Below are 25599 nucleotides of genomic sequence, written 5' to 3' on the forward strand. Positions count from 1 at the left end.
TGAGAGTGGTCTTCCCCACACGGCCAGACTGAGAGTGGTCTTCTCCACACGGCCAGACTGAGAGTGGTCTTCTCCACACGGCCAGACTGAGAGTGGTCTTCTCCACACGGCCAGACTGAGAGTGGTCTTCTCCACATGGCCAGACTGAGAGTGGTCTTCTCCACATGGCCAGACTGAGAGTGGTCTTCTCCACACAGCCAGACTGAGAGTGGTCTTCTCCACACGGCCAGACTGAGAGTGGTCTTCTCCACATGGCCAGACTGAGAGTGGTCTTCTCCCCATGGCCAGACTGAGAGTGGTCTTCTCCACATGGCCAGACTGAGAGTGGTCTTCTCCACACAGCCAGACTGAGAGTGGTCTTCTCATCATGGCCAGACTGAGAGTGGTCTTCTCCACACGGCCAGACTGAGAGTGGTCTTCCCCCCTTTTAATGCTCCTATGCTGATCCTTGAAAAATGCCATAAGGTCTAAAATAGTCACCAAAGTCGACATGTTGTACAAACATTTGAATGCTAAGTAATACAAAATGATTGTTTGATCTACTGCTCTGCGAACTAGCTAGCTAAAGTGTAGTCAGTGGCTACTGTAGCTAAAACTGAGAAAGGGGACTGAAGAGGTTCAACACTTTATTCCATTCATGTCAATACAGCACATGGATTCATCGTGGATTGGGGACAGGTCTCTGATCGCGATGGTGAATGATAGATGACATTGTCAGTTAGAAATGAGGTGCTGGAGCTTCCTGCTAAATTTGTAGTCTTGCTGCGGCCTTTTCTGTTAATTATTTAGCATTTTTGAGTAAATTGAGGCAAATATATTGATAAAACTGACCTTGTCTGAGAGATAATTACATGGTTATCAAAATGTCCCACCAAGGTAAGCGTAAACCAAACACATACTTAAACACATATAATAAGTGTTTGTAAAATTCACTATAGCTGTGTTCAAATACCCATACTAACAAACTGTATACTACATACTTAATGAGTATACGGTGAACGAACTGTGTTCTTTCAGTCGAGTGTACTACAAACATTATTGGGCACAGTCAACAGCACAAAGGTCAAGAAGGTAGAGACAACAATACATCACACAAAGCAGCCACAAATGTCAGTAAGAGTGTCCATGATTGAGCCTTTGAATGAAGAGATTGATATAAAATTGTCCAGGGATAAACCAACAAGCGATATATGTTTCAGTAAGATTGGATTCTTTGCATGTACAGTAATGATTGTCAACTGTACTGCAGGGATTGGTAGTTATTACTAATTGTTGTGAGTGTAGTGTTAGATGGTTGGGTATTTGTTTTATTTTTTATTATATTATTTATTTAAAATTATTATTTTATTATATACTAGTATGTGGCGGTAATGCAACATTTATTGGATGCCAACCACCGTCAAACCTCATTTAGGCTCCCGAGTGGTGTAGTGGTCTAAGGCACTGCATCTCAGTGCAAGAGGTGGCCACAGTCCCTGGTCCGAATCCAGGTTGTATCACATCTGGCTGTGCCATAGGGCAGTACACAATTGGCCCAGCATCTTCCGGGTTTGGCCGTCATTGTAAGTAAGAATTTCTTCATAATTGACTTGCCTAGTTATATCAAAGTTACATTTAAAAAAGAAGAAGAAGACGAAGAAGATCACGTGGTACAAGTCTCTTCCGCATTGGGCGGTCTCGTGACAACAGCTCCGAGTTCTGATAGCTTTGCTAAATTAAAATATCTCTTGATTAAAACATTCAACTGAACGAACAACAACGTAAAAATGCTTTCTCGTTTATTAAAGGAGCACCAATCGAAGCAGACCGAACGAAAAGAACTTCAAGGTGAGAGGAAAGAAGGTATCGTGTGAAACTGAAGTTGTCTGATTAGCTAGCGATAGTTATGCTAAAACAGTACTACTAAATATAGCTAGCTAGCTAATTTGCGAGCAGCAACGTTAAGCTTGTTCTAGTTAAGTTACTTGTGATCCTGAACCTAGACTGACACAAAGGCAGACAACTGTTGAAAATGCATGAGATGGGACAAGTATTGTGAATTTCGTGACTAACTGCATGCTAGCTTATTTTAACTAATACATGGCCATTCACACCAAGGTCAATAACTAACTATAACGACATATAATACACAACTATAAAACGTTGGCGAGCATCCACACTAGAGGAGAGTGTATTGTTATACAGTAGCCTACACCTGCCAATGAACTTAACAAACCCCGCTATTGCTCGCTGTAGGCCTATGAATAAGGTAACAGACCATTCTGTCCTTCCGGGTGTGTTAGTTGTCATAGTGACTTCTTCATCCTTCCAAATCAAATTGTATTGGTCACATATACATATTTAGATGGTATTGCAGGTGTAGTGAAATGATTGTGTTCCTAGCTCCAACAGTGCAGTAGTATCTAACAATTCACAACAATACACAAAAATCGGCAGTTGGGTTTCCGATATGCTGCATTCATTTTTTTATTTCACCTTTATTTAACCAAGTAGGCTAGTTTAGAACAAGTTCTCATTTACAACTGCGACCAAATGTTCATACCTAGGCTATAACAACACAATGTAATAATGCATATATTTTTTTGCAGTGAATGTAATTTCAATAACCCTGTGTTCTGAATGCATGTTTCATTCCCAAATAATTAAAATCTGATCGGCAACTATTTGGGTCAGTAATTTGTCATTTCTAGACAGTTTACAAGGTCCAGAAAGGCACATTAGCGACCAGTCAGTGTGTATTTTGTCAGGATGTTATCAGCGTTAACAGATACTATTGGTAAATATGTGCTGTTTGTTGTGGATTATAATTCTCCCAAAATGTCCTAGAATTAATGTTGCCAACAATATGCTCACATGTCTAGTTGCCCAGGCAAGTTTAGATGGCTCTCGTTTTCCACTATTTTTGTAGTTATCGTTGTAGTATGAATGCACCTGTTAACTTGAATTAGATTATAACAATAAAACACTTCTCATCCTTGATGTGGACGGCCCTTAACTATGGTCCCATCATGCAACGACGACAACAAATTGTATCTAGTTCTGTGTTCGTAGAGGAACTCACACTGATGCCCAAAGCTAGCTAGCGCATAACTAAGTAGCCTCAGAAACCAGCTAGCTAGCTTCTCGCGTTGTCTTGACCTGATGGCTAACCAGTTAGCTGCCCATGCTGCCATCTCCAGCGGAGGCAAATTCCATTCACCCATGACATGACAGCTGTTTTCTTTTTCCCTGCACAGAGGGACGTAGACGAGAGGCAATTACTGCTGCCACCTGTCTAACAGAAGCCTTGGTGGACCACCTTAATGTGGGGTAAGAATGCCCTGTTTGTAACTTACCTCTTTTATGTAACCCATTCTATGTCCCATTGGGTTCAAGTCATTCAGCTGTTCAACTCAGCCAATTCATTTCAAATGGCTTGACACGTGACATATTAGACATTTGTTGTTAACCAGCATTGAAAATGCTTTAGCTACTGTCTTCTGTTTGAGTAGCCTTGGCTTATTATAGCATGTTATTATTGAAGACTGCCTGCAAATTGAACCCTGTGGAGCACTGTCCCCGACACAGATTAAACTTCATCCTGGACTAAAAAGCATTTTTAATGGAGATTCTCAAGTGAGTTGTGTTTTCCAGGCCTAGGCATAATCTGTGCTGGAGAAACTACCCCGTTTGTGTGCTTAGCCTTCAATCACTGTGTTCACCAATGATGGCATGTGACTCCACAGCACAATGTACACTGGTAATATAGAATCGTTATGACAGCAACATAAAGGCCAAACCCAAGAAAAGCATCTTATTGAGCAACAGTTAGACGTTGACCACCATTGTTGTGCCACTACATTATATTGCCGTTAACAAAAAGAGGATTAAGTCAAGTGTAGCAACATTTCTCCCCTCTTTGAGATTTAACATTAAGGAGTTCGTAAGGACATCATTTTACTCTTTTTCAGGAACTGTCAGTCTACTTTCCCTTCAGTTTCCAATATCAAATAGAATGCCTTTGCCCATAAGATGTATTCTATTGAATAATGGAACTTAGTTAGCTTCCATTCTTGTGCCAAACTTTGCATTCGTTTTCTGATCATCTCCGAACTCTTGTGGCTGATACTGTTGTTATACACATCTATATTGTGTTTATAAAGTCTTGTTGTACGTAACATTGTTTTAACATGTGCTATAGCCCTAGTCATCTTCCAGTTACTGTGTTTAACTCCAGGGTGGCCAAGGCGTATGTGAACCAGAGGAAACTGGACCATGAGGTGAAGACGCTACAGGTGCAGGCCGGCCAGTTCTCCAAGCAGACTGGCCAGTGGATTAGTATGGTGGAAGGCTTCAACCAGGCCCTGAAGGTACACACACACACACACACACAACCCTATATGGTCTTAGATTAGGAACCAACATCTCTAAATCTTTGGTGAGTGGTGGCAGACAACATGTTTGGAGAAGTGGTATGGGGTATTTTCCTTCTGCACCCAAATCAAAGTTATCTTTACTATCCCTAGAGACAGAAGTTAGTTTAAACAGTTCCACTCCTTTTTTTGATGTATCATGAACTCTGTCACTTATCCAGTGAAACATTCTAACGTTCAAAAGCATTTTAGCCAAGGGTTGGTGTGTGTGTATACATACATACATACATACATACAGTGGGGCAAAAAAGTATTTAGTCAGTCACCAATTGTGCAAGTTCTCGCCCTTAAAAACATGAGAGGCCTGTACTTTTCATCATAGGTACACTTCAACTATTCAAAATGAGGGAAAAAAATCCAGAAAATCACATTGTAGGATTTTTTATGGATTTATTTGCAAATTATGGTGGAAAATAAGTATTTGGTCAATAACAAAAGTTTATCTCAATACAAGGTTATATACCCTTTGTTGGTAAACGTTTTCTAAAAAATATATACAATTACAGTAGGCCTCAAGCACATCAATGTATATCTGTGACTCACAGAAAGTTACTGTTCTACCAAGACCACTCTTTCTCAGCTGTAAGACAATCTCTGTGCTGTGTCTTTGTTAGCATAGTGGAGGTAACTGAGGTATGAAGGAAATCCAAACCCTTGTTGTTGAACATCAAACACATTCCCTCCTGGCCTTCTACAATGTCCTGAGAAGCTGGTGCATTATCCTTGTCATATACTGCAAACTGAGAAAAGAAGGTGTCACTAGCCTGAGGGACCTTGGCTTGGTCAGGGGGGTGGGGGGGGGGGGGGGTTGCTTCATTCCCGTCAAAATATCTCTGAGTCATCTCAGTCATGGCTTATTTTTTTGCTTTGTCAAGAGGATGACTTTCAGGACATTCTGACAATGAGATGAACCTCCATGTCTGGTTCTCATTCATAAAGTTGACAGTACCACCCCCTTGTGGCAGGAAATGGTCATTACCATAGACGCAGTGCATTTGGAAAGTATTCAGACCCCTTCCCACATTTTGTTACAATACAGCCTTATTCTAAAATGTATTAAATGAACAAATGTCCTCAATCTACACACAATACCCTATAATGACAAAGCAAAAACAGGTTAGAAATGTTCAAAATAAAAAACAGAAACCTTATTCACATAAGTGTTCAGACCCTTTGCTATGAAACTGGAACTTGAGCTCAGGTGCATCCTCTTTCCATTAATCATCCTTGAGATGTTTCTACAACTTGATTGGAGTCCACCTGTGGTATATTCAAGACAGGATTGTGGCGAGGCAAAGATCTGGGGAACGGTACCAAAACATTTCTGCAGCATTGAAGGTCCCCAAGAACACAGTGACCTCCATCATTCTTAAATGGAAGAAGTTTGAACCACCAAGACTCTTCCTAGAGCTGGCCGCCAAGCTGAGCAATCAGGGGAGAAGGGCCTTGGTCAGGGAGGTTACCAAGAATCAGATGGTCACTCTGACAGAGCTCCAGAGTTCCTATGTGGAGATGGGAGAACCTTCCAGAAGGACAACCATCTCTGCAGCACTCCACCAATCAGGCCTTTATGGTAGAATTGCCAGACGGAAGCCTCTCCTCAGTAAAAGGCACATGGCAGCCCCCTTGGAGTTATCCAAAGGACTGTCAGACCATGAGAAACAAGATTGAACTCTTGTCATGTCTGGAGGAACCCTGGCACCATCCCTACGGTGAAGCATGGTGGTGGCAGCATCATGCTGTGTGGATGTTTTTCATCTGCAGGGACTGGGAGTCTAGTCAGGATCGAGGGAAAGATCAAAGGAGCAAAGTACAGCGAGATCCTTGATTTAAAAACCTGCTCCAGAGCACTCAGGACCTCAGACTGGGGTGACGGTTCACCTTCCAAGAGGACAATGACCCTAAGCACACAGCCAAGACAAGTCTCTGAATGTCCTTGAGTGGCCCAAACAGAGCCCGGACTTCAACCCGATCGAACATCTCTGGAGAGACCTGAAAATAGCTGTGCAGCGACGCTTCCCATCCAACATGACAGAGCTTGAGAGGACCTGCAAAGAACAATGGGAGCACCCCCCCCCCCCCCCTCCCCCAAAACAGGTGTGCCAAGCTTGTAGCGTCATACCCAAGAAGACTTGAATATATAATCGCTTCCAAAGTGGCTTCAACAAAGCACTGAGTAAAGGGCCTGAGTACTTACGTAAATGTGATGTTTCAGTTTATGTTAATACATTTGCAAAACATTTGAACCTGTTTTTAATTTGTTATTATTGTGTTATTGTGTGTAGATTGAGGCTAAATAAATTAATTTAATTCATTTTAGAATAAGGCTGTAACATAACAAAAGCAATACTTTCCGAATGCACTGTATACTGTATTTAGATATAAAGTGCCTTCAGAAACTATTCACACCCGTTGACTTTTTCCACGTTTTGTTGTGTTACAGCCTAAATTTAAAATGGATAAAATGTAAAAGGAAAAAAAGAAAAATAATTGCAAAGTATTATTTTTTTTTTTTCATCACAATACCCCAGAATGTCAAAGTGGAACTTTATTTTTCAACATTTTTACAAATTAATAATAAATGCTGAAATGTCTTTAGTTAATAAGTATTCCACACCCGTTGTTCTGGTAAGTCTAAAAAAAATAGTTTAACCAGTCACATAATAAGTTGCATGGATTCTGTGTGCAATAATAGTGTTTAACATAAATTTTGAATGACTACATAATCTCTGTACCCCACACATACTGTAAGGTCCCTCAGTGAATTTCAAACACAGATTCAACCACATCTCTACATGAAAATGGCGCTGGAGGGGATGGCTGCCGTTTTATGAGCTCTTGACCAATTGCGCTATTGAGTGTTTTTTATTTTTTGCATTGTTTGTAACTTATTTTGTCTCTTATGACTGAAAATAGCTTTTGGTTATCAGAACAGCGATTACTCACCTCAAACTGGTATGTCTATTTGTCAGTAACAGCTAATATTGAGGAAGTTTCAAGGTATTGCTTGCCTGAGGTAGAGTACCTCATGATAAGCTGTAGACCACACTATCTACCAAGAAAGTTTTCATCTATATTTTTCGTAGCTGTCTATTTCCCACAACAAACTGATGCTGGCACTAAAGCCGCACTCAACGAGTTGTATAAGGCCATAAGCAAACTTGAAAATGCTTTTCCAGAAGCGCCGCTCCTAGTGGCCGGGGACTTTCATGCATTGAAACTTACATCCGTTTTACCTCATTTCTACCAGCATGTTACATGTGCAACCAGAGGGGGGAAAAAACTCTAGACCACCTTTACTCTACACACAGAGACACATACAGCTCTCCCTCACACTCCATTTGGCAAATCTGACCATAATTCTATCCTCCTGATTCCTGCTTACAAGCAAAAACTAAATAAGGAAGTAACAGTGACTCGCTCAATATGGAAGTAGTCAGGAAACGCAGATGCTGCGCTACAGTACTGTTTTACTATCACAGACTGAAAAATGTTCCGGGATTCAGGAGTATACCACCTCAGTCACCGGGCTTCATCAATAAGTGGATTGATCAGTCGTCCCCACGTACATATCCCAACCAGAAGCCATGGATTACAGGCAACATCTGCACAGCGCTAAAGGCTAGACCTGCTGCTTTCAGGGAACTGGACAGTAATCCGGACGCTTATAAGAAATCACGCTATGCCCTCAGACGGGCTATATGCCTTTCAGGCTTGCTTCAAGGCAAGCAACACTGAAGCATGCACGAGAGCACTAGCTGTTATGGACGACTATGATCACTCTCTCCGTAGCCGATATGAGCAAGACCTTTTAAACAGGTCAACATTCACAAGGATTACCAGGAAGTGTAGTTAGAGCATGCGTGGAACAACTAGCAATTGTTTTCACTAACATTTTCAACCTCTCCCTGACCGAGTCTGTAATATCTACATGTTTTAAGCAGACCACCATAGTCCCTGTGCCCAAGAAAGCGAAGGTAACCTGCCTAAATGACTACTGCCCCGTAGTCGGTAGCCATGAAGTGCTTTGAAAGGCTAGTCATGGCTCACATCAACACCATCATCCCGGAAACCCTAGACCATTCCAATTCGCATACCGCCCCAACAGATCCACAGATGATGCAATCTCTATTGCACTCCACAATGCCCTTTCTCACCTGGACAAAAGGAACACCTATGTGAGAATGCTGTTCATTGACTACAGCTCAGTGTTCAACACCATAGTGCCCACAAAGCTCATCACTAATCTAAGGACCCAGGGACTAAACACCTCCCTCTGCAACTGGATCCTGGACTTCCTGACGTGCTGCCTCCAGGTGCTAAGGGTATGCAACAACACCTCTGCTTAGTCCCTTCCTGTACTCCCTGTTCACCCACAACTGCGTAGCCAAGCACCACTCCAACACCACAACAGTGGTAGGCCTGATCACCAACAACGATAAGATGGCCTATAGGGAGGTCAGAGACCTGGCAGTGTGGTGCCAGGACAACAACCTCTCCCTCCAACTTAATTAAAGACAAAGGAGCTGATCGTGGACTACAGGAAAAGGAGGGCCGAACGCTCCCCCTTCACATCAACACGGCTGTAGTGGAGGCAGTTGTGCGTTTCAAGTGTCCACATCACCAAGACAGTCATAAGGAGGGCACGACAACACCTTTTTCCCCCCAGGAGACTGAAAAGATTTGGCATGGGTCCCCAGATTCTCAAAAGTTCTACAGCTGGACCATCGAGAGCATCCTGACCGGTTGCATCACCGCCTGGTATGGAAACTGCTCGGCATCCGACCGTAAGACGCTACACAGGGTAGTGCGTACTGCCCAGCCCAGTGCATCACTGGAGCCAAGCTTCCTGCCATCCAGGACCTCTATACCAGTGGTGGAAAAAGTACTCAAAATGTAAAGATACTTGGGGGGATAAAAATAAATGGAATAGAGCTAAGCACTGGACAATTCCTAGAGAAAATTGGTTGTCTGCTTTTCAACAGACACTGGGAGACCCATTCACCTTTCAGCAGGACAATTCCCTAAAACACAAGGCCAAATCTACACTGTAGTTGCTTACCAAGAAGACATTGAATGTTCCCGAGTGGCCTAGTTACAGTTTGGCTGTCTAGCTATGATCAACAACCAACTTGACAGAACTTCAAGAATTTTAGAAATAATAATGTACAAATATTGTTCAGTCCATGTGGGGGACTCTGGGATTTGAGTGTTTTTGTAACTGCTATTTCCTGCTATCTAGAGCCTTAAATTACAACAGCTGTTGTTTACGAAGCAAGTGATGAATAAAATTAGATTCTATTTGATCCTATGGTTCTAAGATTAACTTAGCCTTAAGATACTTTTGAGAAACCGGACCCTGGTCATTACCAGAATAACTAAAACAGTTATGCATTTGTAATCTATCTGTGTAGGCTACTTATTCATGTTTAGTTCTAACCCTTCCCATTGTATCTTTTAGCTTTGGCTCCTAACCTTTTATCTTTCTCTTGACCAGGAAATCGGTGATGTGGAGAACTGGGCTCGCAGTATTGAGATGGATATGAGAACCATCGCCACAGCTCTGGAGTACGTACACAAGGGGCAGCTCACATCAGCCTCTTCATAGACACTCTGAACCTAAACCCAGAACTGATGGATTGCTACTAGCGTTGGTATATGAACACTCTCACTGTGAAAGAGGGGGTGGATTCACAGCGGATACCACAATTCTGGAACCAAAATCCCGATAAGTCATCTATCTCAAAGGACGATACGTGGGTTCAGACATGACTACGGCTTTAAGGCTCTTTCCAGTGTTCATGAGTGACACATTGTGTTACAGTAGGTATGTCTATGGACAAATAAACCTTATTGATCAGAGCATCTTAAGTCCCATCGGCAATGTTGTTTTGTTAACAACTCTTGTATTGTTATAGGTCTATACCACATATAATAACCTTGTGGTGGAAATATCTAACTGTCCTCCTACTATGTGTAATAATGGGCCATAACCTCACATCTGGTCCATGTGAATGTAGCAACACTCCTAATAATAAGGATTTAGCCGTTCACACAAACATTATTTCGCCAGTGAGTTGATCAGTGTGGGAGAACGAGGCAAAGCATATCTAACAAATCAATTTTTTTACGATCTTCTCCTGCGAATATGAATAGTTCAGATTGGGGTGCTAGTCTCTCTAAATTTATTACATTTCCCTATTCCCATGGAGGATGAACAGGACAGCTAGCTGACACGGAACTCAAACAGGCTGTGTGCATGCGCCATTGTGCATAAATGTATTTTGTCCCCCCACGCCAAACGTGATCACGACACGCAGGGTTAAAATATCAAAACAAACTCTGAACCAATTATATTAATTTGGGGACAGGTCAAAAAGCATTAAACATTTATGGCAATTTAGCTAGCTAGCTTGCACTTGCTAGGTAATTTGTCCTATTTAGCTAGCTTGCACTTGCTAGCTAATTTGTCCTATTTAGCTAGCTTGCTGTTGCTAGCTAATTTGTCCTGGGTTTCTAATCATTGAGTTGTTATTTTACCTGAAATGCACAAGGTCCTCTACTCCACTAATTAAGCCACGCATTAAACGGTCAACTGAATCGTTTCTAGTCATCTCTCCTCCTTCCAGGCTTTTTCTTCTCTTGACTTTATATTGCGATTGGCAACTTTCATAAATTAGGTGCATTACCGCCACTGGCCTCGTTCGTCTTTCGGTCACCCACGTGGGTATAACCAATGAAATGGCACATGGGTACCTGCTTCTATAAACCAATGAGGAGATGGCACGTGGGTACCTGCTTCTATAAACCAATGAGGAGATGGAAGATACAGGCCTTGCAGCGTGATCTGCATCAGAAATATAACTGACTTCTATTTTAGCCCTTGGCAACAGACGTGTGGGTGAAATAATTGAATGATATAGATTTCAAAATGTATTTTGCGACACTGGAACAAAAGAGGCCTGTTTGTGTAAAAGTAGCGTGGGTAAATTGGATTTATTGGCTTGTAATTAAATGAGCAAGTCTCCTGTTTTAGAAAGAGACTGACTAGTTACTGCCTTCTCCCTGTCTGACTAAAACTACCTACCCTGGTTGTTGCAGAATTCCTGAATGAATATTCATCACTGAGTAAGATGGAAGAGGCAGGACTTGAGGAGCCCTGCACACTATTAACCCAATATTAAATGGATTGTGGCAGCAGGCAGATCATGCAATAGTCATTTACTCCTTACTCTGCTTAATCTTAATCGGCATGCGATCATAATCGAAGTAAGCATATGCCGATTTAAACATCTGGTTTTCTGCGCCATCTTTCAAATGATTACGACATGTAAAGAAACTTAATCAGATTTCCAGCGGTGTGTTTGACCTGCAGATGTGCCAGAACCAGCAGCACACATTTCCTTTGAATACACAAGTATGCATCTTAGAAATATAGTTTTCACATACAAACTTTATAGGTCCGAACTCCGTCTCTAATAGGCTCCTCAAAAAATAACAGGGTTGTTGTGTGAGAGCGTTTTTATTTTGATTGCCGATTTTTCTGCATTCATCAAAGTCCCATCAGGTAGCCTGATTTCAGATGTGTCCATGTTAACAGGATTTTTTTGGGGGGGGGGAAATCGTCTTCTTGTAAAAGCATGTAAACATTTTGAAATCAAATTATTATGTTAATTGGACTATGTGCACAGAACCGTACTCATTCATGTCAGTCTGGGTTAGCAAGGCTAGCTACCTCTACCCTGTGTAATAAATGCTAATAAATGCTAGGCTAGCTACCTCTACCCTGTGTAATAAATGCTAATAAATGCAAGGCTAGCTACCTCTACCCTGTGTAATAAATGCTAGGCTAGCTACCTCTACCCTGTGTAATAAATGCTAATAAATGCTAGGCTAGCTACCTCTACCCTGTGTAATAAATGCGACGGTAACATCTCAACAGTCTCTTGCTCCTTGAAAACCTTTTGGATCATGTATGTTCCTCTTCAGTTAATAATTCTCATCTACTGTATGTCTTGTAGCCTGATGTTGTCTGTTTACGCTATCGTGCCAACTCATTGTTATGTCTTAACACATTGACGGCAATGGAGTTGGTAAACCCACAAACAGATCTGGGGGACTAGGCCATAGGCTAGGCCACAAGAGGAAACATACTTGTCTGTTAACTTTCATGTTTTATTGTGATGCTTCTCTTTTCTTGAATGAAGACATCAAGTGGCGGACAAACTCTGACATTTGTATTATTGTTGGGTTGTGGAATCCAGATAGATACCAGTTAATCCAGCTACAGAACACAGTAAAGCAACGATAGAAAGATACCAGTTAATCCAGCTACAGAACAAAGTAAAGCAACGATAGAAAGATACCAGTTAATCCAGCTACAGAACACAGTAAAGCAACGATCGAAAGATACCAGTTAATCCAGCTACAGAACACAGTAAAGCAACGATAGAAAGATACCAGTTAATCCAGCTAATCCAGCTACAGAACACAGTAAAACAACGATAGAAAGATACCAGTTAATCCAGATACAGAACAAAGTAAAGCAACGATAGAAAGATACCAGTTAATCCAGATACAGAACAAAGTAAAGCAACGATAGAAAGATACCACTTAATCCAGCTACAGGACACAGTAAAGCAACGATAGAAAGATACCAGTTAATCCAGCTACAGAACACAGTAAAGCAACGATAGAAAGATACCAGCTAATCCAGCTACAGAACAGTAAAACAACGATAGAAAGATACCAGTTAATCCAGATACAGAACAAAGTAAAGCAACGATAGAAAGATACCACTTAATCCAGCTACAGAACAGAGTAAAGCAACGATAGAAAGATCCCAGTTAATCCAGCTACAGAACAAAGTAAAGCAACGATAGAAAGATACCACTTAATCCAGCTAATCCAGCTACAGAACACAGTAAAGAAACGATAGAAAGATACCAGTTAATCCAGCTACAGAACACAATAAAGCAACGATAGAAAGATACCAGTTAATCCAGCTACAGAACAAAGTAATGTTGCGTCACAAGGCATTGGAGCTCAATCACATTCTTGTTTGGTAACCACTCTCTTTCATAAATTCTGACATGACTTTTGTGTTGTTGCAATGGACAAATTGATCTAAAATACAACAAGAATCTCAACCTTAGGCGATGAGCCCAACTAACTTTTACCAGAGTTTTGTCACACAACACAATGCCACAGATGTCTCAAGTTTCAGAGAGCGTTCAATTGGCATGCTGACTGCAGGAATGTCCACCAGAGCTGTTTCCAGAGAATTTAATGTTCATTTCTAAACCTTAAACCGCCTCAAATGTTGTTTTAGGGAATTTTGCTGTACGTTCAACCGGCCTCACAACCGCAGACCACGTGTATGGCGTCGCGTGTGCGAGCAGTTTGCTGACGTCAACAGAGTGGTGGGGTTATGGTATGGGCAGGCGTAAGCTACGGACAACGAACACAATTGCATTTTATCGATGACAATTTGAATGCAGAGATACCGTGACGAGATCCTGAGGCCCATTGTCGTGCCATTCATCTGCCGCCATCACCTCATGTTTCAGCATGATAATGCACGACCCCGTGTCGCAAGAATCTGTACAAAATTCCTGGAAGCTGAAAATGTCCCAGTTCTTCCATGGCCTGTATACTCACCAGACATGTCAGTCATTGAGCATGTGCGGGATGCTCTGGATCGACGTGTACGACAGCGTGTTCTAGTTTCCGCCAATATCCAGCAACTTCACACAGCCATTGAAGAGGAGTGGGACGACATTCCACAAGCCACAATCAACAGCCAAATGTAGGTCACACCAGAAACTGGCTGGTTTTCTGATCCACGCCCCTTCTTCTTCTTCTTCTTCTACTTTTTAAAGGTATCTGCAGATGCATATCTGTATTCCCAGTCATGTGAAATCCATAGGTTAGGGCCTAATTTATTTATTTCAATTGACTGATTTCCTTGTATGAACTCTTGAGTAAAATCTTTGAAATTGCTGGATGTGCGTTTTATATTTTAGTTCAGGATATATAATGGCGTGTAAAGACAGTATATTAATAGAAAAGGTGTGTGTATCAGTAGTTATAAAGGATGAGCCATGACTAGAATACAGTAAATGCATATGAAGTTGGTAAAACAGTATGTAAACATTATGAAAGTGACCCGTGTTCAATGGCTATGTACATGGGGCAGCAGTCTGGTGCAGGGTAGAGAACGGGGTTGTAGCTGATTTAGAACAGTGACTTAAGGCTAGTAGTGACTATTTAACAGTCTGATGGCCTGGAGAAGCAGTCTCTCATTCACAGCCTTGATGGACCTGTACTGTCTCCGCTTTCTAAATGGCGGGGTGAACAGGCCGTGGTTCGGGTGGCTGAGCTCCTTGATGATCTTCTAGATGGTAGCGGGGTGAACAGGCCGTGGCTCGAATGGCTGAGGTCCTTGATAATCTTCTTGGCCTTCCTGTGACACCGGGTGTTGTAGATGTCCTGGAGGACAGGCAGTGTGCCCTCAGTGATGCGTTGGGCTGACCGGGCCCTTGGTGATGCGTTGGGCTGACTGGGCCCTCGGTGATGCGTTGGGCTGACCGGGCCCTCGGTGATGCGTTGGGCTGACCGGGCCCTCGGTGATGCGTTGGGCTGACCGGGCCCTCAGTGATGTGTTGGGATGACCGCACCCCCCTCTGGAGAGCAATGCGGTTGCGGACGGTTCTGTTGCCGTACCAGGCGGTGATACAGCCTGACAGGATGCTCTCAATTGTGCTATGTTACATACTGACAGTTACATAATGAAAGTCTAGTGGTAGATGTACATTTTCCATGGATTGGTCTTGACATGAACTAATCATTTTTTTTGTTTTTAAATCACATAAATGTATGTCCAGAATTTAGTGGTCCCTGAATGTATTGCAGTTACTGGGCCCATAATTCCTCCTTCCCACCTGTCTTTATTCCCAACACACACACAGTCCATGTACACACACACACACACACAGTCCATATACACACACACAGTCCATGTACACACACATACACACACACACATTCCATGTACACACACACATACACACACACACAGTCCATGTACACACACATACACACACACACCAGTCCATGTTCACACACATACACACACACACACACACACAGTCCGATGTACACACACATACACACACGCACACAGTCCATGTACACACACATACACACACGCACACAGTCCATGTACATACACACAGTCCATATACACACACACATACACACACACACATTCCATGTACACACACACATACACACACACACAGTCCATGTACACACACATACACACACACACCAGTCCATGTTCACACACATACACACACACACACACACAGTCCATGTACACACACACACACACACAGTCCGATGTACACACACACACACACACACACACAGTCCATGTACACACACACATACACATACACATACACACAGTCCATGTACACACACATACACATACACACACACACACACACATACACACAGTCCGATGTACACACACACACAGTCCATGTGCGCACACACACACACACACACACACACACACACACACACACACACACACACAGTCCATGTACACATACACACATTCCTTGTACACACACATACACACACACACACAGTCCATGTACACACACATACACATACACACAGTCCATGTACACACACACATACACACACACACAGTCCATGTACACACACATACACACACACACACACACACACAGTCCATGTACATACACACACACACACACACACACACACACAGTCCATGTACACACACACATACATACACACAGTCCATGTTTACACACAGTTTGCAGATTGTCTTATAGGATAAACTACAGGGATAAAGCTCTTTCTCTGCCAGTCACACACAGTGACACAACACAGGCTCCAGGGACCAAACTGTTACTGTCAGAGACGGAGAGAGAGAAGAGGAGGTAGACCTGAGCCTACAGTAAACCACTGATAACAGGTAGGTTGGCATTTTCATTTCAGGGATAAGGTAGGTTGGCAGTTCTAACATATTCATCAGATAATTAAAACTGATTCATGTAAATTGCTAACCAATCTTTCAAACTTTAAAGTATTGTTAGATATGTACAAGGTGACATAGCTGGTTCTTGTGCATGACATGTGTCCATTGTAATATATTAGTATTTATTATTGAGTTATTTACATGAATGTTAAGCTCTAAATGGACCGGGCTTTCTAAGAGTTTGCACTGATTTGCAAATGTTATTATCCAGAGGGGAGAGGAGTAAATAAGGACAGTTTCATATGCTCAGCTTTGTCATGTGGCTCGGCGATATGGCCTAAAAGTTCTTATCTCCATTTGTTGTTGCTGTTATGCCATCTCTAAATAAGCTTTGTTTGTACAATTAAAGGTCAAATACACTGCTTTTCAAACAATCAGCAATAATCTAATGAATTCAGGGGTTGTAAAATTTATACATAGGCTAAATATAAGCCTTCCACATCCATAAGACCTACTAACAATTACAAATAGTTTTAAACCTTTTTTTTTGTTGCAATAATCACAGATCTGACTTTCAAGACTGTTTATGAAAATAACATTTTTGTTACAAACACAGCCTGAACCATGCATAATGCACATACGCTAATAATGACTAACTAAAGCAGGTATTTATATAGAAAATGTCTCCTAAACAATAATCTCAAGCACAAGCCCACGTGCTAGTGAGTAGCCAGCTGATCTTTGTTATCCGACTTGGATCTATCTGCTAGCTAACAAGGTGGAACAGTTGAATTGTTATGAACACACCCTTCTGTCTGTCTCCAACGGTTTCAACAGCATGCTAGCCTGTCCACTTTGTCAATTGTTGAAATCTTATTTCTCAGAATGAGAACATACCAATTCCTTGTATAATTGTATTTTATGCTTATTGCTCATTTATAAAAACACAGATTAGACCACTAGTATAACAGTCGTTTGGCTAAAATGCTGCTAGCGGTACGTGGTACCTCAATGCCGCGTGCGACAAACTTAGCATTACTTTTCCAGAATCAATGTTCATTGATACTCCCGTTTTAGTAGTGTTTGCTCTGCTCTCAATCTGAGGAGACAGTACAATAATGTACAATAATGTCTCACTGTGTCTTGTTGTCCATATTCTGTTGGACCAAACCTGAAATGCAAATAGCGAGTTGAAACCATTTGTCAGAGAAGGGGGAGGGGCTTGTTGTGTATGGCATTGGGAGGGGCTTGGTGTGAGTGGCAGGGGGCGGGGCCTGGTGTGTGTGGCTTGGTGTGAGTAACAGGGGGAGGGGCTTGTTGTGTATGGCATTGGGAGGGGCTTGGTGTGAGTGGCAGGGGGCGGGGCCTGGTGTGTGTGGCTTGGTGTGAGTAACAGGGGGAGGGGCTTGGTGTGAGTAGCAGGGGTAGGTGCTTGGTGTGTGGCAGGAGGAGGGGCTTGGTGTGTGGCCGGGGGAGGGGCTTGCTGTGAGTGGCAGGGGGAGCGGCTTGGTGTGAGTAGCAGGGGGAGCGGCTTGGTGTGAGTGACAGTGGGAGGGGCTTGATGTGTGTGTGTAAATGGGAGGGGCTTGGTGTGTGTGTGTGTAAATGGGAGGGGCTTGGTGTGTGTGTAAATGGGAGGGGCTTGGTGTGTGTGTGTGTAAATGGGAGGGGCTTGGTGTGTGTGTGTAAATGGGAGGGGCTTGGTGTGTGTGTGTAAATGGGAAGGTGTTCACAGCACAGGAGATGAGACCAAAAAGACCATGCAATTAAATTACTGATAAATACTTTGAGGGAAGAAATGTACTTGCTACGATTGTGATATTGTGATATGGGGCGGCAGGGTAGCCTAGTGGTTGGACTAGTAACCGAAAGGTTGTAAGTTCAAATCCCCGAGCTGACAAGGTAAAAATCTGTCGTTCTGCCCCTGAACAGGCAGAACAGTAGGCCGTCATTGAAAATAAGATTTTGTTCTTAACTGACTTGCCTGGTTAAATAAAGGTAAATGTTGTCTCACCTATGTTACGATTAATTCACTAATTGTAAGTCGCTCTGGATAAGAGTATCTCCATCACACTAGTTACTGTCCCCTCGCCATCACACTAGTTACTGTCCCCTTGCCATCACATATCAGAGATGTGATGATTGAAATTGGTCGGCCTATGTGATGTACATTTAATGAGTGATTTTATGGCTAACATACTGTAGTTACAGGTGTACCAGGCAATATCCCCTCCTACAGGTGTTCTTATTGGTGTGTTTGTGTCTGTATCTGTGTCTGTGTCTTTGTCTGTACCCCCAAAATCCTCCTTGGTCCTCCGTGCACCTTTGATTACATACAGTATGTCCCTTTCTTCCGTGTGATCCCAGGATGTCCCAATCTATTCCACCCGAGGCTTAATAAGTTTGCCGGGAGGCTAATAGGTTTTGAGAGGCTTAAATAGCTTGAAGAGAGGCAATGGGTTTTTGCTACAAAACAATCAAAGCCCTGCCTTAAACCCCTATCCTCGTTCCAGTGCCTCTTTGTTTCATAAGATCTATAAGAGCCTTATCCCAAGACTCCTCATGTGCTCTGAAGAAACCAACTGCCCATATTATGCATATCATTCTTTAAATACCTCACTGGAAAGCCCAAAAACACGTGTTTTAAGATGTCAGATTCAACTGATCCTTGTCAAAATAGGCCATCTGGTAAAGTGTATTCCAGATTCCACTGAGTTGTTATTTTTGGGGGCTTTCACTGGATGTTTGGGTTTTAGTCCATTTTCTTTGAAGGATAAAATTATGAAAATGTTCCCCTTTTTCATCAAAGATTTTACGATGATTTGTAAAGTCTTCTGCTGTCATGATGAAAAATAAAACTTTAGCCAAGTGTCAGATAACATTTGAGATAATGTCAGTGCCTTTTTTTGGATTCTCCATGACGTTGAGCCCCTCTCAAATTACACCCTATTCCCTATATAGTGCACTAGTTTTAACCAGAGTCATATGGCCCCTGGTCAACAGTAGCGCACTATATAGGGTGCCATTTGGGACATAAACAAGGTCCGGGGGAGGGGCGCCGCAACGTCATGGAGAATCCGAAAAAGGCAAACAAACATGTATCTGGCAATAACCACTTTAGTGAATATTTACATAAATAAGCACAGAGATATAGGAGCTGATCAACATACAATGTTACAAGAGGACATGTAGACTACAGTGACAGGTTTGACTGAACGACTTGCTCAGGTAGCGTTGACAACATTTTGTAATGTGTGTTATTTCCTAACACTTCCTGCAGGGATTAATTTTTCTACACCTCCATGAAATCCTCTCCCAGACCTCATCATGGATATTGATTCTGTGTACCGGTATTTAGGGTAAGATTTAATCATTCCATTTAACTCCTAGGATGTTCTTTTGGAAATAAGCCTATGTAAACCCGCATGAAAACACCCACTCACTTTTCAATCAATGTCATAAGAATGTCAAAATATCTGCATGAAATTCTATCAATGTCATATTTCAACGTAGCTGATGTTGAACATCCATGTATTTTATTATTTTGCATTTGCAAAAAAAGAAGCCATCTACATACATAGAGTTTTCTGTCTCATTTCAAGCACAAACCAACGATTCAGGGACTTCAAGGTTTGGTCGGCTTCAAAGTGGATTTCATCTTTGTTGACAACTCAATCAAATACCATCCAAACGTAGATGTTGATTTGATGTTAATGTAAGGTCTTTGCCCGGTGTGATGCTAAAGAAAAACATGACATCGGGCAAAAAAAAAATATCAACATCCTATTTCACCCTACAACCTCCCACTGTGCTCTCCTCTTCCCAGTAGGGATAATCTATGGCTGTATGGCATTTCTACCTTCGTGGTTCTGTGGACGCTAGGCTGGCTGTACAGAGACAGTCTGGAGATAGAGGATATCAAGGAGAAGTATGTGTTTGTGACGGGCTGCGACTCTGGCTTCGGGAACTTGCTCTGTAAGAGGCTAGACCGACGGGGGTTCAGGGTGATAGCTGGGTGTCTCACAGACAAAGGGGCTGATGATCTGAAGAGGGCGACTGGGCCGTACCTGAAGACGGTTCTCCTAGACGTGACGAGCACCGGCAGTATACAGAAAGCTATGGAGTACACCAAGCAGGAGGTTGGAGATAACGGTGAGAAACCATCTGGGTTTATGTTACTCACTGCTAGGGCCAGGAGTTTTTTCTACCTATATTCCTGATTAGTATCTCTGTTTCCTAGCTGTAACCTATCCTGGTCTGGTCAGAGAGGCCCTAAGGCTGTAACCTATCCTGGTCTGGTCAGAGAGGCCCTAAGGCTGTAACCTATCCTGGTCTGGTCAGAGAGGCCCTAAGGCTGTAACCTATCCTGGTCTGGTCAGAGAGGCCCTAAGGCTGTAACCTATCCTGGTCTGGTCAGAGAGGCCCTAAGGCTGTAACCTATCCTGGTCTGGTCAGATAGGCCCTAAGGCTGTAACCTATCCTGGTCTGGTCAGAGAGGCCCTAAGGCTGTAACCTATCCTGGCCCTAAGGCTGTAACCATGACTCAAACAGCAGTTGTGTCAAATAAAACAGATGCATGTGACTTGAAATACACAGTGAATACAAAGCTGAAAACATTTCTGACTAAATAATAACAATATCTTCATATTTCTCTCTCTCGTCCTCTCCCAGGACTGTGGGGTATCGTGAACAACGCGGGGCGCTCCCTGCCCATGGGTCCCACAGAGTGGATGAGGATGGAGGACTATACCAGTACCCTGAAGGTCAACATGACGGGGGTGATAGAGATGACCCTCACCTTCCTGCCCCTCATCAAACAGGCCCAGGGGAGGATTGTCAACGTGGCCTCAGTGCTGGGTAGGGTGGCGGCTAACGGAGGGGGATACTGCATCTCTAAGTTCGCTGTGGAGTCCTTCTCAGACTGCCTCAGGTAGGCTACTATAGTTTGTTTGGATCTTTGTAAGCCCACAATGCCGGCTAATTATTCCAGGTACTATCACAACAACATATAGTAGTCATCACGAAGCTCAATTCAACCAAACCCATATTGTGGTATTTACCTTTCATAGATTATTATAGTCTGCTTTAATCTACTGTATTTCACTGAGCTACAATATTCGATAAGACAAAATTATACAATGTTAAAGAGCAACATAGTGTTTTTAGAGAATGTATGTCAACCAAGCATTGATGTCTACATTTTCCAAAGGAGGGATATCCACTACTTTGGGATCAAGGTGTGCATCATTGAACCAGGTTTCTTTAAGACAGCGGTTACCAGTCTGGATCCCATTGAGAGAGAGCTGCATCGCCTGTGGAACCAGCTCACACCTGAAGTAAAGGCCAGCTACGGAGACAAATACCTGGATAAGTGTAAGCAGCAGTAGAAGTGGTAGTGGTGGTAGTAGTAGTAGTAGTAGCAGCAGTAGAAGTGGTAGTGGTGGTAATAGTAGTAGTAGCAGCAGCAGTAGAAGTGGTAGTGGTGGTAGTAGTAGTAGCAGTAGTGGTGGTAGTAGTAGTAGAAGTGGTAGTTGTAGTAGAAGTGGTAGTAGCAGCAGTAGAAGTGGTGGTAGTAGAAGTGGTAGCGGTGGTAGTGGTGGTAGTAGCAGCAGTAGAAGTGGTAGTAGCAGTAGAAGTGGTGGTAGTAGCAGTAGAAGTGGTAGTGGTGGTAGTAGTAATAGAAGTGGTAGTAGCAGTAGAAGTGGTGGTAGTAGCAGTAGAAGTGGTAGTGGTGGTAGTAGTAATAGAAGTGGTAGTAGCAGCAGTAGAAGTGGTAGTGGTGGTAGTAGTAGTAGAAGTGGTAGTAGCAGCAGTAGAAGTGGTAGTGGTGGTAGTAGTAATATAAGTGGTAGTAGCAGCAGTAGAAGTGGCAGTGGTGGTGGTAGTAGCAGCAGTAGAAGTGGTGGTAGTAGTAGTAGAAGTGGTAGTAGCAGCAGTAGAAGTAGTAGTAGCAGCAGTAGAAGTAGTAATAGAAGTGGTAGTAGCAGCAGTAGAAGTGGTAGTGGTGGTAGTAGTAGTAGAAGTGGTAGTAGCAGCAGTAGAAGTGGTGGTAGTAGCAGTAGAAGTGGTGGTAGTAGCAGTAGAAGTGGTGGTTGTAGCAGTAGAAGTGGTGGTAGTAGCAGTAGAAGTGGTGGTAGTAGCAGTAGAAGTGGTGGTAGTAGCAGTAGAAGTGGTAGTAGCAGCAGTAGAAGTGGTGGTAGTAGCAGTAGAAGTGGTAGTAGCAGTAGAAGTGGTGGTAGTAGCAGTAGAAGTGGTGGTAGTAGCAGTAGAAGTGGTGGTAGTAGCAGTAGAAGTGGTGGTAGTAGCAGTAGAAGTGGTAGTAGCAGCAGTAGAAGTGGTGGTAGTAGCAGTAGAAGTGGTAGTAGCAGCAGTAGAAGTGGTGGTAGTAGCAGTAGAAGTGGTGGTAGTAGCAGTAGAAGTGGTGGTAGTAGCAGCAGTAGAAGTGGTGGTAGTAGCAGTAGAAGTGGTGGTAGTAGCAGTAGAAGTGGTAGTAGTAGCAGTAGAAGTGGTGGTAGTAGCAGTAGAAGTGGTGGTAGTAGCAGTAGAAGTGGTAGTAGCAGTAGAAGTGGTGGTAGTAGCAGTAGAAGTGGTAGTAGCAGCAGTAGAAGTGGTGGTAGTAGTAGTAGAAGTGGTAGTAGCAGCAGTAGAAGTGGTAGTGGTGGTAGTAGTAGTAGAAGTGGTAGTAGTAGTAGTAGAAGTGGTAGTAGCAGCAGTAGAAGTGGTGGTAGTAGCAGTAGAAGTGGTGGTAGTAGTAGTAGAAGTGGTAGTAGCAGCAGTAGAAGTGGTGGTAGTAGTAGTAGAAGTGGTAGTAGTAGTAGAAGTGGTAGTAGCAGCAGTAGAAGTGGTGGTAGTAGCAGTAGAAGTGGTGGTAGTAGCAGTAGAAGTGGTGGTAGTAGCAGTAGAAGTGGTAGTAGCAGCAGTAGAAGTGGTGGTAGTAGCAGTAGAAGTGGTGGTAGTAGCAGTAGAAGTGGTGGTAGTAGCAGTAGAAGTGGTAGTGGTGGTAGTAGCAGCAGTAGAAGTGGTAGTGGTGGTAGTAGCAGTAGAAGTGGTGGTAGTAGCAGTAGAAGTGGTGGTAGTAGCAGTAGAAGTGGTAGTAGCAGCAGTAGAAGTGGTGGTAGTAGCAGTAGAAGTGGTGGTAGTAGCAGTAGAAGTGGTGGTAGTAGCAGTAGAAGTGGTGGTAGTAGCAGTAGAAGTAGCAGAAGAAGAATGTCATCTGTCAGATGAGACATTGGAATAAACCATGGTCCTGTCCTTCACACACAGGGTTAAAACCAGGGGTTGGAACCGGTTCAGGGAACAGAACCCCATTTTTGGGGGGAGGAATCAAATCAGAACTGGGGACGAAAGTTCTCTATACTGTTATGGAACAGAATTATTAAAAAGTGTGGGAACCAGTTAATGTTCTTTTATAATAATATTTTTTTGGGGGGTTATATTTGAAAGTAATGTCAAGCTAAATGTAAAAAAAAAAAAACTTAACGATTTCAGGAGGTTTAAAAAAAAGAACAGAAAATAACAATAGAAACTGGTCCAGAACTTTATTTTACTGGTCGGAACAGTGGAATGGCATGAACAAAAATGATAGTTCTGTTCAGAACGAAACGATTGGAAAATATTTTGTTCCAACCCCTGGTTAAAACCTCTAGTCTTGTTTAAGTGTCAATGGAATTTGCTGCTAAATCTCATTAGTAGAAAATCCCATTGACATTTGTTTCAAGACTATACGTAGTATTACCATCCTGGCTATCATGCTACATCCAGCTTATCGTCCAATTGGTTTCTGGCTTCAACCCGTCTCCTCTTCACTTTTCTTTTCTCCTCTGCTCTCCTCTTCTCTCCTCTGTAGTCCTCCCATTGGCCGTACAAATTCCTAACAGTTTTAACAATATCCTCTTTCCCCTCCCCAACCGATCCAGACATCCAAATCCAACGGTTGATCATGAATGCATCTTGTGACTCTGACCTGAGTAAAGTGACTAACTGCATGGAGCATGCCTTGATGTCTTCCTACCCCCGAACCCGCTACAGTGCCGGCTGGGACGCCAAGTTTGGATGGATCCCTCTCTCTTACATGCCATCCTGTGTCATCGATATTGGGCTAAAACTGGTGATGCCACGTCCTGCTGAGAGTGTGTAGAGTTGCATTTAAAATAGTTAACACGATACAATACAATACAATCCTATACTAAACAATAAAAAAAAAAAACAGTATATTGTTTTGAGTTTAAACGTACAAAATGTAGAGTAGTCTACACAATTTTACCTGGAAAACGTAATTCAATGCATTTCTTTACAGGTTTACTGTCGGTGTTTTGCAGCTAGATTATATCCTAGAGTTATGAAAGAAAACAACATGGACTATTTAAATAGTTATGTTTGGGAACCCACTGTGCCTTTTTTTGTCACCATTATTTATGTTGCTAAATTTCAAGCAATATTCAAAGTTTTACAGGCAAAAGCTTTATTACCTACAACAAGCAGTTTGAACATCGTTCAATAAGGCTGAAAGAACTGATGTCCATTATTATGAACACAAATAATAAAATGAGACCAATTCATGATTTTCAAAGCTCATCGTCTCATTGTCAGCCTGTTAGGATTTCTCCCCACTGTGAGTTGGTCAAAGTATTTCAAAACATAGCCTATAGGAACCACATCGGTCTGTTGATTTAACCAAACAGCTCATCGTACAGTATGTCTGCTCTGCTCTGTAGCCTCTGCCTAAATCGGTTCATTGTAAACAAAGTGACATGTTGGTTAATGGTTACATGATGCAGATACTTGAGTATTTGAATACATTATATACAGTGCCTTGCGAAAGTATTCGGCCCCCTTGAACTTTGCGACCTTTTGCCACATTTCAGGCTTCAAACATAAAGATATAAAACTGTATTTTTTGTGAAGAATCAACAACAAGTGGGACACAATCATGAAGTGGAACAACATTTATTGGATATTTCAAACTTTTTTAACAAATCAAAAACTGAAAAATTGGGCGTGCAAAATTATTCAGCCCCCTTAAATTAATACTTTGTAGCGCCACCTTTTGCTGCGATTACAGCTGTAAGTCGCTTGGGGTATGTCTCTATCAGTTTTGCACATCGAGAGACTGAATTTTTTCCCATTCCTCCTTGCAAAACAGCTCGAGCTCAGTGAGGTTGGATGGAG

The 25599-nt window shown here is 42.6% G+C and overlaps 2 protein-coding genes across 4 annotated transcripts; both read left to right on the forward strand.

Annotated features, from left to right (window-relative positions):
* The first annotated feature begins 1638 nt into the window (after positions 1-1638).
* On the forward strand, positions 1639-10281 carry LOC110528584 (biogenesis of lysosome-related organelles complex 1 subunit 1). Of its 2 annotated transcripts, none has more exons than XM_021610714.2 (4): positions 1639-1827; positions 3237-3309; positions 4217-4349; positions 9910-10281. In XM_021610714.2, exons 1-4 carry the CDS (start codon positions 1767-1769, stop codon positions 10018-10020), a joined length of 378 nt encoding a protein of 125 aa, XP_021466389.2. In that variant the 5' UTR covers positions 1639-1766; the 3' UTR covers positions 10021-10281. The 2 variants fall into 2 exon arrangements, with proteins under 2 accessions (XP_021466389.2, XP_036840083.1); XM_036984188.1 differs by having other exon boundaries at positions 1639-1842; positions 9910-10277.
* Positions 10282-16285: 6004 nt separating this feature from the next.
* On the forward strand, positions 16286-25003 carry LOC110529045 (retinol dehydrogenase 7-like). 2 transcript variants are annotated; one of them, XM_036984189.1, is made up of 6 exons: positions 16286-16428; positions 19712-19790; positions 20258-20583; positions 21103-21361; positions 21641-21804; positions 24348-25003. In XM_036984189.1, the coding sequence occupies exons 2-6, from the start codon at positions 19759-19761 to the stop codon at positions 24566-24568; spliced, it is 1002 nt and encodes a 333-aa protein (XP_036840084.1). In that variant the 5' UTR covers positions 16286-16428; positions 19712-19758; the 3' UTR covers positions 24569-25003. The 2 variants fall into 2 exon arrangements, with proteins under 2 accessions (XP_036840084.1, XP_036840085.1); XM_036984190.1 differs by having other exon boundaries at positions 20261-20583.
* Positions 25004-25599: the final 596 nt, after the last annotated feature.

This window comes from Oncorhynchus mykiss, chromosome 7 (assembly GCF_013265735.2).
Source record: "Oncorhynchus mykiss isolate Arlee chromosome 7, USDA_OmykA_1.1, whole genome shotgun sequence".
Taxonomy (NCBI): domain Eukaryota; kingdom Metazoa; phylum Chordata; class Actinopteri; order Salmoniformes; family Salmonidae; genus Oncorhynchus; species Oncorhynchus mykiss.